The sequence below is a fragment of the Salvia hispanica genome, chromosome 2 (assembly GCF_023119035.1).
Source record: "Salvia hispanica cultivar TCC Black 2014 chromosome 2, UniMelb_Shisp_WGS_1.0, whole genome shotgun sequence".
Classification (NCBI taxonomy): domain Eukaryota; kingdom Viridiplantae; phylum Streptophyta; class Magnoliopsida; order Lamiales; family Lamiaceae; genus Salvia; species Salvia hispanica.
Genome location: NC_062966.1, coordinates 22,014,989 through 22,030,506, shown reverse-complemented (window position 1 = coordinate 22,030,506; position 15,518 = coordinate 22,014,989). Strand labels below are relative to the sequence as shown.

At 35.9% G+C, this 15,518-nt stretch overlaps 2 protein-coding genes and 1 long non-coding RNA gene across 5 annotated transcripts; 2 read left to right on the top strand and 1 right to left on the bottom strand.

Moving 5' to 3' along the window:
* Positions 1-813: 813 nt before the first annotated feature.
* On the bottom strand, positions 814-2,621 carry LOC125204246. Its single transcript, XR_007173524.1, has 3 exons — positions 1,305-2,621; positions 1,126-1,201; positions 814-1,043 (listed from the first exon to the last, which is right to left on the bottom strand). It is a non-coding gene; the product is annotated as an uncharacterized LOC125204246 (long non-coding RNA).
* A 4,739-nt stretch (positions 2,622-7,360) lies between these two features.
* On the top strand, positions 7,361-9,816 carry LOC125204955. Its single transcript, XM_048103728.1, has 2 exons — positions 7,361-8,268; positions 8,605-9,816. The coding sequence occupies exons 1-2, from the start codon at positions 7,514-7,516 to the stop codon at positions 9,746-9,748; spliced, it is 1,899 nt and encodes a 632-aa protein (XP_047959685.1). The 5' UTR covers positions 7,361-7,513; the 3' UTR covers positions 9,749-9,816.
* A 348-nt stretch (positions 9,817-10,164) lies between these two features.
* LOC125205648 (protein MLN51 homolog) lies at positions 10,165-15,178 on the top strand. 3 transcript variants are annotated; one of them, XM_048104710.1, is made up of 11 exons: positions 10,165-10,924; positions 11,824-11,926; positions 12,010-12,230; positions 12,317-13,152; positions 13,370-13,487; positions 13,669-13,812; positions 13,997-14,055; positions 14,144-14,189; positions 14,274-14,486; positions 14,557-14,642; positions 14,918-15,178. In XM_048104710.1, the coding sequence occupies exons 1-9, from the start codon at positions 10,413-10,415 to the stop codon at positions 14,299-14,301; spliced, it is 2,067 nt and encodes a 688-aa protein (XP_047960667.1). In that variant the 5' UTR covers positions 10,165-10,412; the 3' UTR covers positions 14,302-14,486; positions 14,557-14,642; positions 14,918-15,178. The 3 variants fall into 3 exon arrangements, with proteins under 3 accessions (XP_047960667.1, XP_047960665.1, XP_047960666.1); XM_048104708.1 differs by having other exon boundaries at positions 10,166-10,924; positions 11,821-11,926; XM_048104709.1 differs by having other exon boundaries at positions 10,166-10,924; positions 11,821-11,926; positions 14,730-15,178.
* The last annotated feature ends 340 nt before the right edge of the window (positions 15,179-15,518 follow it).

The window sequence follows — 15,518 nt, the reverse complement described above, 5'->3', positions numbered from 1 at the left end:
TGAAAAATAATTAAATTTGACGTGAAAGAGTAGTAACTCTAATTTAAATTTGACTTGAATAAAATGATTCAGAGACCTACCTAATCTACATTATGTCTAAAATAACTATAATTAAAATTTAAACTTAACTTGAACGGGTCTAAAACATTCTTTGAATTTTGAGTGAACCAATTTTAAAACAATACTTTTAATATAATACTACGATTTATATCTTTTTTTCTTCTTTCTTCCTATACTTCTTACTCCTTGCTATGTGTATTCCTACTCCATGCTAAGTATAGACTTACAGAGACTACCATGTGTTGTTATAGTCCGTGATCCTTTTGTAATGATTTTATAGACCCCAACCTCCCAAATTTCCAGGCTTTCTACGCCATTTTCCAGATTTCATATTCTCACCTTTTACAGATTTACTCTGTTTCATTGAAATTAATGTTCACAAATTTATATTACTCTAATTTAGGTTTATATATGAAACTTTTTTTTTTTTAAACATTTACCCAACAATTTTTTAAAATTTTAAATTGATATAGATTTTTGTATAAAATTAGATATAGATTTCTACTCCTATTTTTTAAAAATTTCGATTATTCTAATTAAGGTTTTTACTGAAATATTTACTTAATTATTTTTTATAGTTTAATTTTTTTAATATTATTGTAATACCCGCACCCTTACTTTTCTTTTCCCTCGCCATTTTAATATCGAACTAAGGATGTGAAGTTCCCCGTTCATGAAGAATTAATGAAACTCGAGCTTTTGTTGTGAATTTTTTTTAAAACTTTTAGTTACAAGTAAAAGCTAAGTAATCAATTGAACTAAGAAATTGGAAATTTACATTGTAGAATATCATGAATTTTCGAATAGCGTTACATAGGCAATAAAATGAACAACTAAAAAGATAAAATGTGCATGGAACAAATGGCATCGGGCCTCTTCTTCCGGGCCGAAAGTCGCGGCCCGTATCTGATCGGCCACCGGGCCCAGGGCAGCGAGCCCACTCTCCGAGGCAACTAAGTGGCAGCCAAAATTGTTTCTTCCTCCTACAAGATAAAAACAAGTGTTAATTGCAAAGAAACAAGGGAAACTAAGGAGCTACTATTAGGAGAAAAGAAACAACCCTACTTTGATAATAGGAGACCAAAAATTCACCAAAGAGGGCAAGTCAAATTCTTTAATCCTTCACACCATATGGCAACACCTGAAATGTTTATGTACCGGTCACTAGGTGGCCATATGAGAACAAGATGAAGTAATCAGCCAAGTACCTAGTACTACAAATAACATAAATGCATAGTCCTTACCTCCTTAGTATACCACCAAATTCTGTTAAAGCTACTGCAAGAATCAAAGAAAAGGGAGATTTGATGCAGGAAAATAACAAAGAATTACAACAGCCCCAATTAAGGCTACACGAGTACACATCTCTGCCTATATAAGCCACACCACATACCACAACACTACTCTTTCCTCATATTTCAAAATTCTCTAGCATTAGAGTGGTAAGTTGAGAGTGAGAAGGAGCAAGAAAGGCTATTGTGAGCTTAAGGTTTAGGAATCTCCTTCCAACAACAGCAAGGAGGGCAGCCAACAAGCAAAAAGGAAATCACCAAACCAAGGTAAACACCTCAACACCCCAACACCTTATCTTGCATCATGTTTAGAACAATCACAACATAGTTCAAGAACTTAGTAGCACAAGTGTTAACTACACTAAATCCAGAATCATAACAAGTAGTGTAAGGAAAACCATAGTCTGCCTCATAAGGCCAAAATCAGTAGCTATTATGCGGGACTCCACCGGGACAAACAATTTCAAGAACTTAAAATCTCACAAGCTGCTGCCTAAGCCTTTTCACTAATAATATGCTAAAAGATGAAAGAAATCTAGGACAAGAACATATGTTTATCAAATGCAAATACCCCAGCAACGAACACAAATAAGATTTTCCCTTTCCAGCCATCAAAACATCACCAAATAAGCTCGGAATCGAACGAGTAAATGAGGAGAAATAGATTGGAATAAAAGAATTAGAACTTAGCTTAGGCCGAAGGGCTGTTCGGCAACGACGGAGCTCCGGAAAGTCGACTACGGAGGAGGCGCTGCCGGAGCAGCAGCGTGAAATGGCGATGGCGTTGACGCCGTCGAAGGGACGTCGAGAGTGGGCCAGAGTCGCTGCTCACCGGAGAACTCGACGGAAAGAACGAAGCGGCGTGACAGCCACGTGCACCCCTGCACGGCGGCTCCGCCTTGAGGACCAGCTGACCGATCGACGCAGCGGGACGAGGCCGCTAGACCGCGAGCTTCGAGGCGACGCCTCAGCCCCACCGGTGAATTCGCTCCGCCGTGACTCCACCACGAAAGAGAAGATATCAGTGCGGTGACCGAGAGTTGAGATGGAGGAGACGAAGCCGGCGAATCGCCGAGAAAAGAAGAGGGAAGAAGCCGTTGCTGTGTTTTCTAAATTAGGGATTTAAGAATGTGAAATTAGGGAAAATTGGAAAAGTTGTGTGAAACGGAGAGAGAGGACGGGATCGGTGATGCTCCGGCGATGCAGAGAAACGGCGATTTCGCCGGAGAAAAGAGAGGCGTGAGGGAGAGGCGCCGCTATTTCTCTTCCGAAGTTAAGGATTTTGATTTGGGGGAATTTTGTTTTTGAGAAATGAATATAGAAGAAGAAGACCGATGGATATGAGAAACTTGTTGGGCCTGCCTCTTCTAAACTTGTTGGGCCTCTCTATTAAAAATAAATATGGACTTAGGAAATGTTAGAAATGGGCTGCCTTGTTTTTAGAAGTTAATTATGGAGTTGGGCCACCAACTAAAATAAAAGCATAGGCTAAGAATTTAATTAAATCATGGGCTCTCCTATGTCGTTGATTAATTAATTATTGGTCCGCTAAATATTTCCACGAAGCTAAGTTAAATTTCCGGACCTTAATTTAAGTGCACGAATAAATACTTTTTGTTTCAGAATTTTATGCGCTAAACGATGAATAGACCTCGAGTCTATTTTAGTGCTTGAACAAAATATATAGGAGGTAACGCTCTTTCGTTAAACGAATAATTGGTAGACCTCCACACCAAACTAAATCGCAAGATTTATTTAGTGCTCAAGGACTTCTCTTGAATTAAGGAAAAGGAATAAAACGATCACGCACTTAGGAATTATTATCTGATAAATCTTTAATTTGTTATACGGAAGGTCTTTTGCATTATTGTGTTTTTTTGGGGAACATGCACTAAAGAGCAGGCTTACCTCTTTTTTTTTCCTATAAATACCCATTTAGGCTCTTCTCCTATAAATACCCTATTATTCACTTCCAAAATCACTCGTCAGCTGTTCTAGCAACTTAAAGTTTAGGTAGTTCAGTTTTATACCTCATCGATTCTATTTCCAAATTTCTTCTCTCTATTCTCCTTCAATGAGTCCTCTCCGTTGCATGTGTTCTTCTTTTCTCATCTCAAACCTGCAACATTGAATTAGTAAATTTGTTTACTAGACTTTCAGTTGCTAAATTCATTAAAGGGGAATGGAGAAATTGAATTTAGCAACAGAACTTATGAAAGAAGAGAATGGAAAGTTTAGGTGCTTCAGTCTTTTTATACAACCTCATAGATTCTTGCTCTTGAAACTTCTTTTCTTCTTTCCCCTTCAACGAGTCTTCTCTCTTCCCGTTGCATGGGTTCTTTTTTCATCTCAAACCTGCAACATTGAATAATATATTTTCTGAAAAAAATTAGATGGTATAGTTTTTTCTCCACTCATCACATAGCAACCGAAGTTTAGGTACTTCAATTTTCTTATACCTGAAGAAGATTTGAACCATTTATTTTCCTTACTTTTCCGCCATCTTTATTGTTTACACAATATTTGTTTCTTTAATTCAAATTGGTTACTCCAAGTTCACACTTAATTTTTCCACTTTAACAAAATCAGGTTGATGCTATATGTGTTGCTCAGTTAAAAGGAAAAATGAATGATGAGTTCTCAGTTTGTGATGATGAGATTAACAAGAAGAAGAAATTGGTGATTGTGATATGAACCATGAGAAAATTGTTATTTCTACGGTGAGGTGAATGCTCTAAATAAGAAGAAATTGGTTATTTCAACCGAAGTGACAGATTAGTGGTTTATGTGTTTTTATATGTTAATTTGCAACCCTTTTTTAAATTATCTGATTGTTCATCTCAATCTTTGTTGGAAGCCATTTTTGTTTTCTGTCTTGGATTTTGACATCAATTAATAGTAATCAAGCTGTTGTGGTGAGCAACTTTATTATGTTTTTGTATTGGCGCAGCAATAATCTAATTTGAAGTTCTCTACACTGCTATAGAAGTTAATGATGCACTATTATCCTTTATGATCCACCACTATCTATATAATTGGTAATTGTTACACCATGTGTTAGGTCATTTTCTAATTTGAATACTTAAATGAAGAGCAATTTCTATTTCAAATAAAACTTGGCATAATGGTCATTTTTTTGGTGTTTTACACCTATAGTGGTCCAACTTAAGTCAGCAGTACAAATTGAAAGAGTATGGACAAGACATTAATGTGTTAAGTTTCAACAAATTTTTTCAGCAACCAAGGTAGTATATGGCTAATTTTATGTTTTTTCACTATTTTAAATGTTAGACTAATTCAGCTATGCTTTTGTGTATACTGATTGTGTTAAGCAATCAAGAATGAAAGAATTTTGCTTTTTGCAACATATTAATTTTGTGTGTCAACACATCACACATTTGAATTTATTTGAGCTAGAAGTGTACCTTGAATTTTGATGTTTGTAGTAATCATGCCTTTTGTAATTGTTGAAGACTCAAGAAACTCCCCTGTCACAAACCTACATGGCTATGTTACGTTTTATTATCTTTTGTTTTTTATTATTGTTATAGTAATATGTTAAAAAGTGTGAATTGTTATCCTTTGTACTCCAGTATATATGTAAATGCATTAGGAATGGAACTTTTTCAACTTTTTCATGAAAGACTTTTATTTTCAACACATTTTTATACTACGTTGAAATATAAGTTTGTTAACTAAATTTTTAATCATATAATCTTTCTGTTTATGTAATTTAAAATGCATATAAGTATTTTTTTAATAGAAGTGGATAAATCCGTTGAAAGTCGTATTCTTATAACTTATAAGTGACGTTGTTCATGGTGAACAAAATTCATAATATTGTGAATGAGTCAATGGGAGTAATTTCGTTTCGTCAACTTTAAATTGAGACGACGGTAATTTTTTTTTCACTCTTTGTTTTGAATATCATTAAATTTGTAAATGCATATTCAAATGTCATTTTTTAATGAAAGACTTGCCTTAATCGTTTTTTATGCATTGGCATATAAGTTTAACTAAATATTTAATCATTTTTTTTATGTAATTGGGTGTGCAAGTGTGCAAATATATAATTTCTTTTTACCATACAAGTGTCACAAATTTTTGTGATATAAAAATCACTACATGTATATTTGGATAACTATGATCATCACTGGATTGGCTCGAAATGTTATTTTATTTTTTCTTTTTTCTTTTGTATTTTATTTTTATTTTATAATTGTTAATACCATTTGATCCAAGATTGTCATTCAAATTCCAACGACGACAATTTCCTTTTGGTCATGTCGTATGCAATGACGATTAACAAAAGTTAAGGTCAATGTGTCTCTCATAATGGATTATTTTTTAAAAAGTCAGTCTTCAGTTCACATAAATTGTATATTGATGTATCAAGAGTCACAAGTCGCACATTTTCTTTTATTTGTATATCTTATATCTTATTCTTACTAATCCATACTCTTTGATCCATAGTCGCACTGCACATCTCCTCTTTGTCATTTGTTTTATTTTATTTTACTCAACTCATACCAGAAATTAAAATTGTATAAAAACGTTGGCCAAATATGAAATGTTTCATTTAAAGTGGGTTGAGAGAAATACATTTCTCTTTTGTTATTATTTATAATAATTTTAATTGTTTATAGTGTTATGAATACTTATTGTAATTAACACATATCCTTAATTATGAACATCATTAATATTCTCTTTATCCTCTTTTTTTAATCCTCTTTTTTAAATCTACTTACCTTAGAATTTATCTTCATTATTTGAAAATTTTATGTCCCATGCATAGCACGGGTGATGATACTAGTTAAAGTTAAAAGAAGGGTGAAAAAAATAAAGGTTAATATATAGACTCTAACAGCTGCCTGCTTCCTTCCAGTCAACTAGTGTTCTTCCATTCTTCCAACTTCCACCAATTATGATTTAGAATGTTATTTGGAGGCTAGTACGATTATATTTAATTTTGAAAAAATAACAACATTTTGATCATGATTTCGAAATATAATTTTATCAGAGATATATATTATCATATTTTGGTTCTCAAAAAATAGGAAGCATGAATAATTACATGTGTAGTTTCATAAATTGAAGAGGCTTTTTCTCAATTTTGAGTAAATCTTTTACTTTTTGATGGATATTGCTATTTCATCGTTCATTCTCAGATATCATGAATTAATATATTAAATGGTCATACGAAGAATTAATCAGCGCTGATATCTATCATATTAAATATCATAATTGTAACAAACTCATGCATTAGTGTTAATTAAGTACTAGTGTTTTTCAATCAAAGACACTTGGCTTCCGTCGTGTTTCATAAGGTTAACTTATAGAAGGCCCACTACTAACTTTAGTGAGAATAAATATCTACTTAATTTATACTTTAAAAAAGATAATATTAGTTGCTTTGTTATAAATCTAAGGACAATTCTTTTGTAATGTAGACGCATGCATGTGTATGTAGTGGTTTTAACTTGTGATTGTTACAAATTAATTTGAATTACGCACACATACGTGCATCTTCCATCTGTCTAATTTCAAAAATTATTAAATGTTGATTTGATGCAACAATTTAAACATTTTTTAAACAATTTAAACATCATGCTATAATTATATGCAATTATTATTCTTTTATATATATACTATATATATATATATATGAGCTAAGATCTACTATATATTCATCATTTAGTAGTTTGATTACATTATTAATTATTAAACAATCACCAGTTTTATAGTATTAAAAATACTGAAAAGTATTGGAGGTTTATTTAATTTTCCATATTTCAAAGGTATCGCATTCAAGTTAAAAGAAGGGGAAACTAAATAAAGGTTAATTTAGGACCCACAAAATCTTATTCGAAGAATATATATGTTTAGAGTTCTTTTCTTTCATGTCAATCTACCATTACTGTAGTTTTAGTATATACTTTTTGAGCATGCATGTCTATATATTGTGGTTCTTATCCCACCCAACATGTATCTATAGCTCTCCACTATACATTATTGTTAATTTTGTCTTTCTTTATTAACTTTTGTGATTTCTTGGTCCATTGATGCACACAAATTCACAAGTCACAATTTACCAATATTTGGCTTGCACATATGCATGTCTGCTCTAGTTTTTGTGATCTATTTTATGTAGGAATTTTATTATGGAGAAGGCTATTAATTATTTCTGTCATGAACATCCTTTATTCCTCAATAATCAATATGATGGGGAGGCTTTAGATTGTGATGTGTGTGGTAAAGTTGTAACTAATTCTGAGCCGGTGTATGCTTGCGAGCAATCTCTATGTAATAGTAGTCGTAGAAGTAGTGTTCGCGTTATCCTCCATAAAAGATGTGGAGAGTTACCTCGTCGATTACTTTCGGATCCCTCTCATCCTGAGCATCCTCTTCACCTATTTGATTATCGGCATTTGCCTATAAGACATGAATGTAATATTTGTGGTGTCGAAATAGGTATAAAGTTAGGATACAGGTGTCCTAGTTGTGATTTCGACATCCATGTAGAATGTAGAAATTCGGGGTTGTTGAAGGAGAGAGTAGAGTTGCAACACCCGAGTCACATCCATCCCTTGATTCTGATGAGGAATCATGAACTTCCGTTTATGTGTGATGGTTGCGGTACAAATGATGTGGATATGGCATATATCTGCAGCACGTGCGAATATTGGGTGCACGCAACTTGTGCTTTGTTGCCTATCCTTCTCTTGCAAGATCGCCACCAACACCACCACCCGCTTTCTCTAGCCTTTTGTTTCCCAATGAAGCATCGCAGATACCAATACAAGTGTGTTTATTGTGATAAAGATTTTGACATGAAATGTTGGCTCTATTTCTGTGGTGATTGCAGATACTTTGTCCATCTCAAATGTGTTGGATCCACAACAAAACAAGACATTTTGTAAGACAACTTGCTCTATACTACTCTCTCCTTCCCACAAAGATTGTCCCATTTTTTTATTTTCGTCCGTCCCACAAAGATTGTCCCATTTCACTTTTACCATTTTTGGTAGTGGACCTCATATTCCACTAACTCATTCCTACTCACATTTTATTATAAAACTAATACTTTAAAAATAGGACCCACATCCCACCAACTTTTTCAACTCACTTTTCATTACATTTCTTAAAACCTGTGCCGGGTCAAAGTGGGACTATCTTTGTGGGACGGGGGGAGTAATTCCTAGTAATTAATTTACTACCCATTGATTGCTTATATTTCACTTGTTGATTTCAGGAGTATAGATGAAAGTGATGTGATCCAATTCCCATTAGCTGACATTTACAGAATGTTAATCACACCTTTAGTAATGAGAGAGAGAGGCATTAATATCCTTAATGTGAATGAGATGCCAACAACCATAAAGATGCCACAAACCACATCAAGTTATTCATATTTATTCAATTATCACAAACATCCTTTAAGTTTGGTTTCAGAAGATAATGATGAGGGCAAGTGCAAGTCATTAGAGGATGACGAGGATGAAGATGAAGAGTTGAAGATATGCAATGTGTGCATAACACCTATATCTTCTCTTCCGTTTTACCAATGCAATGCATGCCATTATTTTATCCACATGATTTGCTACTTGTTGCCCAAGACATTATCGTCTTCGTCTTCTTCCATCTCTCAATATGTTGAGTGCTCGGATTCAGATGATACAAATCATAAGTTCGCATTGTATGTAAGTTCTGAAGAAAATGATAAGGATCCGGAAGTGCCTTGGTGCGACCTTTGTGGTAATCCTACAAATGGAATGATGTATAGGTGTGGAGAGTGTAGGATGATGATAGATGTGAAGTGCGCGTCTCTACCAACGACTATCAAACATGCATCTCATTCTCGTACTCACCCTAACCTCATCATGTCTACATTACCAGAATATGAAGAGTGTTATTGTTGTGCAAATACCATTGGAAGAACACTTGGATATATTTGCACCAAAGATGGTTGTGAATTTGCATTGGACTTGAAATGTGCTCAGCTACCGCTGGTTGTAAGAAAGCCGGAGTGGGATCACCACTCATTGCTCTTCACAAGTGATGCCTCAGCAGACCATCCCTCTGATTTCTATTGCGAGTTTTGTGAAGAAGAATTGCATCCCAAGAAACCCATGTATCACTGCCGACCATGCGATCAGTCTTACCACATTCGTTGTCTTAAGGCTGAATCTGGTTTTCACCGGAATGTCAAATTCGGGCGTCGATTTGAGTTGGATTCTGTTCACCCTCACCCCCTCGCATACAATTACATCACCCTCAAGAAACGTTGTGACATTTGTCGCAAAATAGTGTATAACAACTGTGGATTTGAATGTGTATCATGTTACTTTGTTGTTTGTGTAACTTGTGGAGATAAAGCTTTAGCTAATAAGATGTAGTCGTGTTGTTTTGGTAAATTTGTATCGAATTTTGAAATTTATCGCATTATTTTATTATCAGAATGTTACTCCGACTATAGAATCTTGACGTGATATGTCGTAAGATAACCTAGCTATTATTTATATTACAAAATAAATTGTGTTGTTATTTTTGTTTCTGGAAATATTTGTTAAATTGGTATAAACTGAAAATATTGAGATGGATGTGATGAATTAAAACAATACATATTATTAAAAATATAAATTTCGAAATTTAGTATGGGCATGATAAATTTGAGGCCCAATGGATAAGTAAATCAAGATGGTTTGATTTTATAGTATCTGAGTTCGGATCTGGATCCCGTAATAGCAAATTACTAAAAACACCCTGGAACCAAAGATAATTCCATGTGGGTTAGGCTTTCGATTTGGTGGCTTGCAAATTGAAGTGAGGAACTCAACTTCATCCGTCAATGCTTCTTTTTCTCTCTCGAAATCAATCATTGATTGATGCAATTTGACTCTCCCTCAACGTTTCAAACTCAAAATCCCTATAAATTATAGCCGAATTGATTGTTTAATCCAGGGTTTTTCACAATTCCGAACACTTTCAAACCCTAAGTTTTGCAGTAACTGCCGTTTCATTTTTCTGTATCGAAGAAAGTTGAACTCTCTGTTACTGGCGATGGCGGCGGAGGAGATTGAGTACGAGAGCGATCCGGAGGAGGCGAAGTTGTCGTTGAAGATGCGGCGGAGGGAGGCGAGCGACGACGAAGAAGAGGCGGAGCAAGGGGGGAAACCGCCGCGGAGGATTGAGTCGGAGTCGGACGGGGAGTCTGAAGGTGCGGCGGCGGAGTATGAGGAGGAATTGGACGAGGAAGAGGGAGATTATGATTTGGATGAGGAGTATGCGGAGGAGGAGGTAGTTGTTCAGTACGAAGATGGCGGTGGTAGAAGAATTGGTGTGGATGTGGTGGCGGTGGAGAGGGGGGAGAGTGAGAAAGAAGGAACCTTTGAGGGGAAGGTAACGGAGGAGGAGAAGCAGGGGGGGATTGACGATTTAGGAAATGATGATGAAGATAAGAATGCTGCTGATGGGGAAGAGAGGAAGGTAATTGAGCCTTTCTCTGTGCCAACTGCGGGAGCATTTTACATGCACGATGACAGATTTCGAGACAGTTCTGGAGGGAGACATAGGTATTGCAATTTTTTACCGAATTTTTCATTGATGTTGTATATCACTGTGTTAGGATGTTGACATGCTAAAATGTGAGCTTTTTCTATGATATTTTTGCTTGCATTTTGGTAATTTTTCGTAGGAAATGTTTTGGTGTAGAGTGGTAGTTGGGTGTTTCCATAACTAACTTGTGAACTGTTACTTTGTTTTAATAATGCTTTCACTTTCATGAGAGGATTTATAAGAATATTTTCTGACAGTTCTTTTCCTGCTCTACTGTCTGAGTAGTTTCTTATAATGAGTAGAAAGTACAGAAGAAAGTATAATGGTAGGATTAGTATGTTCTTGAAAGGTTGCTTAGTTGGCTGTCTTGGACTCTTGTGGTTATAAATCTTGTCCTGAAACACACTCGTTTTTGTTTCTGTATGTTCATTTTTAGCTTTTCTGAACCTGCTCTTGAACAGGTGTTATAAGGTTATTTAGGATTAAGACGTGCTCCTCCAATAGGAGCTCATTTAAGAAAAGGATTGGTGCCATCAAGTTCCCAAACAATTGTTGCTAATTGCAATATTACCTCTTCACTCGCAATTTGAAAGACTTTAATTATACAATGGTTCTAAACTTCTAGTAAGAAAGTGGAGATATTTTGTAGTTCAAATTTCTTATCGAAGAACTCATATCTATTAGATCTTTAACAGAGTTCTGGCATTTCTTTAGTTACTTTTTATTACTTGAAGTTGAAGCCTAATCATGTTTTTATAAGCTTACTACAGTTCGTTTCTTCATGTGCCTATGCTTTGTCTGGTATACGTTTATATTTTTGAACCTTATTTCAAGCTTGTGAAGTATACATTTGCAGCGAGCCAGTGATAGCAGCGTAACTGTAATAATTTATTAATGTGGCTTTGGTTGTTAGTAGGAGAACCCTTGGAGGAAGAAAATTGTGGGAGTCTAAAGATGATAGGAAATGGGGGCATGATAAGTTTGAGGAGCTGACTATGCACGAAAGGCATCATGAAGGGGTAAATACGTCAACATATGCTAGTTTTATTTGTGCCTCTGATGAAAATTTTGCAGCACATTCCTTATATGAATTAAATTGCAGGGTAGAAGGGGTTCTAGGGGACGCTATAGAGGCCGCAACAGAAATAGAGCCACAGACCCTGGATTTGCACCAGTAAACAGACCTAAAGAATACACCAATAACAGCACACAGATTAATAATAATCAGGGCAGTGCTCCCAAGGGTGTTAGGGGACGAGGATCTCGAAGGTATCAACCGTCCTTTAAGAACAACAATGATGCTCCAGCTACACAGAACAAATAGTGAGTATAATCCTCTTTTTCCCTCTTCCCTTTTTTTCTTTTGATGTTGTTTATAGTTCTCATTGTCACTTTATTTTTATTTATAGCCCTGGGAAATCAGTTGAAAAGCATTTCCATGTCAGTTCTCGAAGAAATAGTGAACCTGCATCTAATGCAAAACCTGATGTAGTTCCCAGAAAACAAGTAGCCTCAAATTTGAACATTGCTTCTCCTCCATTTTATCCCACTGGTTCTTCCACAAAAGACAACACTGCACCCCCTAATACGGATGTCCTAGCTGGCACAATTAATCGAAACGGCCAGCAATCTGTGGTGGGTGAAAATTTTACTATGTCACAATCTACTGTTACAGTGCGAGGAAAAAATATAGTGGATTCCATCGGTCTGGACAATCTCTCCATGGGTGATTCATCTTCTTCAGTGGCTGGGAAGTCTTCAAATACTATGCAAATGCCAACACCTGGATCTTCATCTTTCAATCCTGGTCAACCTCAGTTGAGGGGCCAAGGAAGAGGGTCGTCTTCCTTCGCGCAGATGGCTTACCAACCGGTTGTCTCTAATAACCAACTCAACAGGGTTCATCCACCAAACCAGCCACAAAATGTTCAGAGGAATCCTGGTCAAATTCGTGCTCCGTCTTCTCAGCATGGTTCTTCCCAGCAGTATACACAACGTGTGCCCAGTAATTCACAAGCTTTATCTCCACCTAAAGCTTCTGGTGCTGTAAATAATTCTGAATCAGGGAAAGTGGAATCTGCTTCAGAATTAAATCAGCCTAAGTCAGCATTGGTCGCTAAAGGAAAAGGGAATGCTCCAGGCAGCGCAAAGGGCTCATTCCTATATGGTGGAGCTCAGGTTATGGGATCCTCTGGCGGTATGGGCAGTGGCCCAGGTGATCAAAATTTCCCAGCTTTCTTACCAGGTATTACGCCTGTCTTTAAAAAGACAGGAAATGAAATATATTCATTTCGTGCAAGGTTTCTGTTTTCTTTGTTAAGTTTGGAATGGGTTTGTGATCCAACTTCTCTAAAACTTCATTGATTTGTTCTATGTAACCATACTATTGCCATCTATATTATTTCCCAATTAACATTATTTTTAATTTCATTTAATAACTGCTGTTTGGTGGAATTTTGCAGTCATGCAATTTGGAGGTCAGCACCCGGGTGGGATTGGGGTTCCTGCCGTTGGCATGGCCTTTCCTGGATATGTTGGTCAACCACAACTTGGTGGTCTAGGGAGTTCTGAAATGACTTGGTAATACCTCTAAATACTGTGTAGATTTTCTCTGCTAACTCTCAACTGGATTTTTGGTTGACATAGAGGGATATCTTGTATATCTTTGACTATATGGATACATCCTCTTGGCTAAGAAACCAGATGTTGTATTTTTTGCTTGTATGGTGTTCATCCCTAACTTAGCTATAATACAATTCAGGCTTCCTGTTTTAGCCGGTGCTGCTGGAGCACTGGGTGCTGCTGGAGCCTTAGGTGCAACATATTGTCCGCCATATATAACGGTTGATGGTTCATATAATGCCCGGCCATCTGGACAGACAGCTTCTACAGCAGCTGCTTCAAGGTAGAGAAGATTGCTGTAAAATCCTAGTACTTTGTTTTTACATGAATTACCTTCTCGGAAGCACCAGCCTCACACATTCTCTTATTTGCATGCTTTTTAAAAACAGTTCTGCTTTTATGAAATTAAAAAATAAAAATCCATGGTATGTCACAGCCTACATATAAACTTTGTATTTTGGTTGCAGCAAAGAGAATAACAGTGCAACAAAAGTAGGTAGCGATTGGAAACCTTCACAAAGGCCTGGTAAGTCTCATCAAAGTTTTGGTTCCTTACACTGTGTACATTTCCATGCGTTTCCCTTCACTGACCTAATTATTTGTTCCCTGTATAGAGCTTGCAAACGATGATTTTGGGCAGAGGCAAAAGAATCCTCGCAGGCAAGTGTGGTCTATTATGTTAATGCTGTCAGTAGTTTTTCAATTAATGTTCTCGCTTCTAACCTGATATGCATTAAAATGCAGATATACGGAGATGAAATTTGACCAGTGAAGTAACTGGATGGGTTGGTTGCCTTGGAATAAGCATATAAACAAAAATCTTTAGAGTCCTTCCATCTGTTGGGTGTAGAAGAGTTGTTGGGTGTGCTTTTGATGCAGGCCTTCTTCCGAGGCCCATTGTGTTCTCCAGTCGTTGATCTGGAGTACTTTGGGCTACTGCATTTTCTGATATTTTAGGTATTGACTAATTTAATCTACTATCTAATTTAACCGTGACAGTTTGATAACTCGTCTATTTTTGTGCAAGGTACTTGAAAACGCCTGATCATGCTGCCTTAATTTGAGGAAGAACACTGCAGCTTGACGGGTGGCAGTTCCTTGTTCTTTTATGATGTAAGTGAGAACACAGATATGGGAAGATGAAATCTTGGTCTTTTAATGCAATGTAGAGAAATAAATGACTTTAATAATTTGATGCAGGTTATTGTGCATTAGTCATTACCTGAACCATGCAAGAAGTTTGTTATGGAGTTTTCAAAAAAAGAAAAAGAAAATTGAATAGCAAAATATTGTTTTGCAGCTGCTGCTTGATTTATCGAACTAAGTTTCACCTGTTATTTAACGTCGATGTTATTATCTGTCTGATCAAAGGGTTCGCCGTCTTGCAGTTTCTGGTATTTCAGCTTGAGTTGAACTCTAGAAGTTTTATTCTTCACATATGAACCCGGTGTTCGTCTTGCATTTTCTGGTATTTCGGCTTGAGTTGAACTCGAAAGTTTTATTCTTCACCTATGAACATGATGTTCGTCTATGTTAATATATACACTTGAGTTCTGCTATCATGGTATTGGATTCTTTGAACTTTTTATGATGATGTAAACTTGCCTTATTTTGCTATGAGATATTTAACTGAAGAAGATTGTTGTTTCTGTTATCGAGCTTATCAAACTAAGCATATTTTTTTATGAGAGTGAAACAAAAATTCTTATTAGATCCTTTATTTCTTTTTTGCTATTGAGATTGAGAGCTTCAAACGATCCATGTTAAGAAATGCTTGCTCATGTTAAAAGGATCTCATTGTTCTTGTCAATTAAGTTATGTTCTGTGTCTATATGATGACTTTAAATTTTGACCCTATTGGTAGGAGAAAACTTCACAAATTAAATTGGGCTTCATGGTTAAGAGTATTTTTTTTAGTATAACTTCTTTCACTCTTCTTATATTCTTAAAAATATACACAATGTCGACCAACGCCCTTTTGTAGCACAT

Coding starts and splice junctions, on each gene's coding strand:
- LOC125205648 (XM_048104708.1), top strand. CDS start 10,413: ATGGCGGCGGAGGAGATTGAGTACGAGAGCGATCCGGAGGAGGCGAAG. Junction 11,927..12,009: donor ACGAAAGGCATCATGAAGGG/GTAAATACGTCA, acceptor ATTAAATTGCAG/GGTAGAAGGGGTTCTAGGGG. Junction 13,153..13,369: donor TTTCCCAGCTTTCTTACCAG/GTATTACGCCTG, acceptor GGAATTTTGCAG/TCATGCAATTTGGAGGTCAG.
- LOC125204955 (XM_048103728.1), top strand. CDS start 7,514: ATGGAGAAGGCTATTAATTATTTCTGTCATGAACATCCTTTATTCCTC. Junction 8,269..8,604: donor ACAACAAAACAAGACATTTT/GTAAGACAACTT, acceptor TGTTGATTTCAG/GAGTATAGATGAAAGTGATG.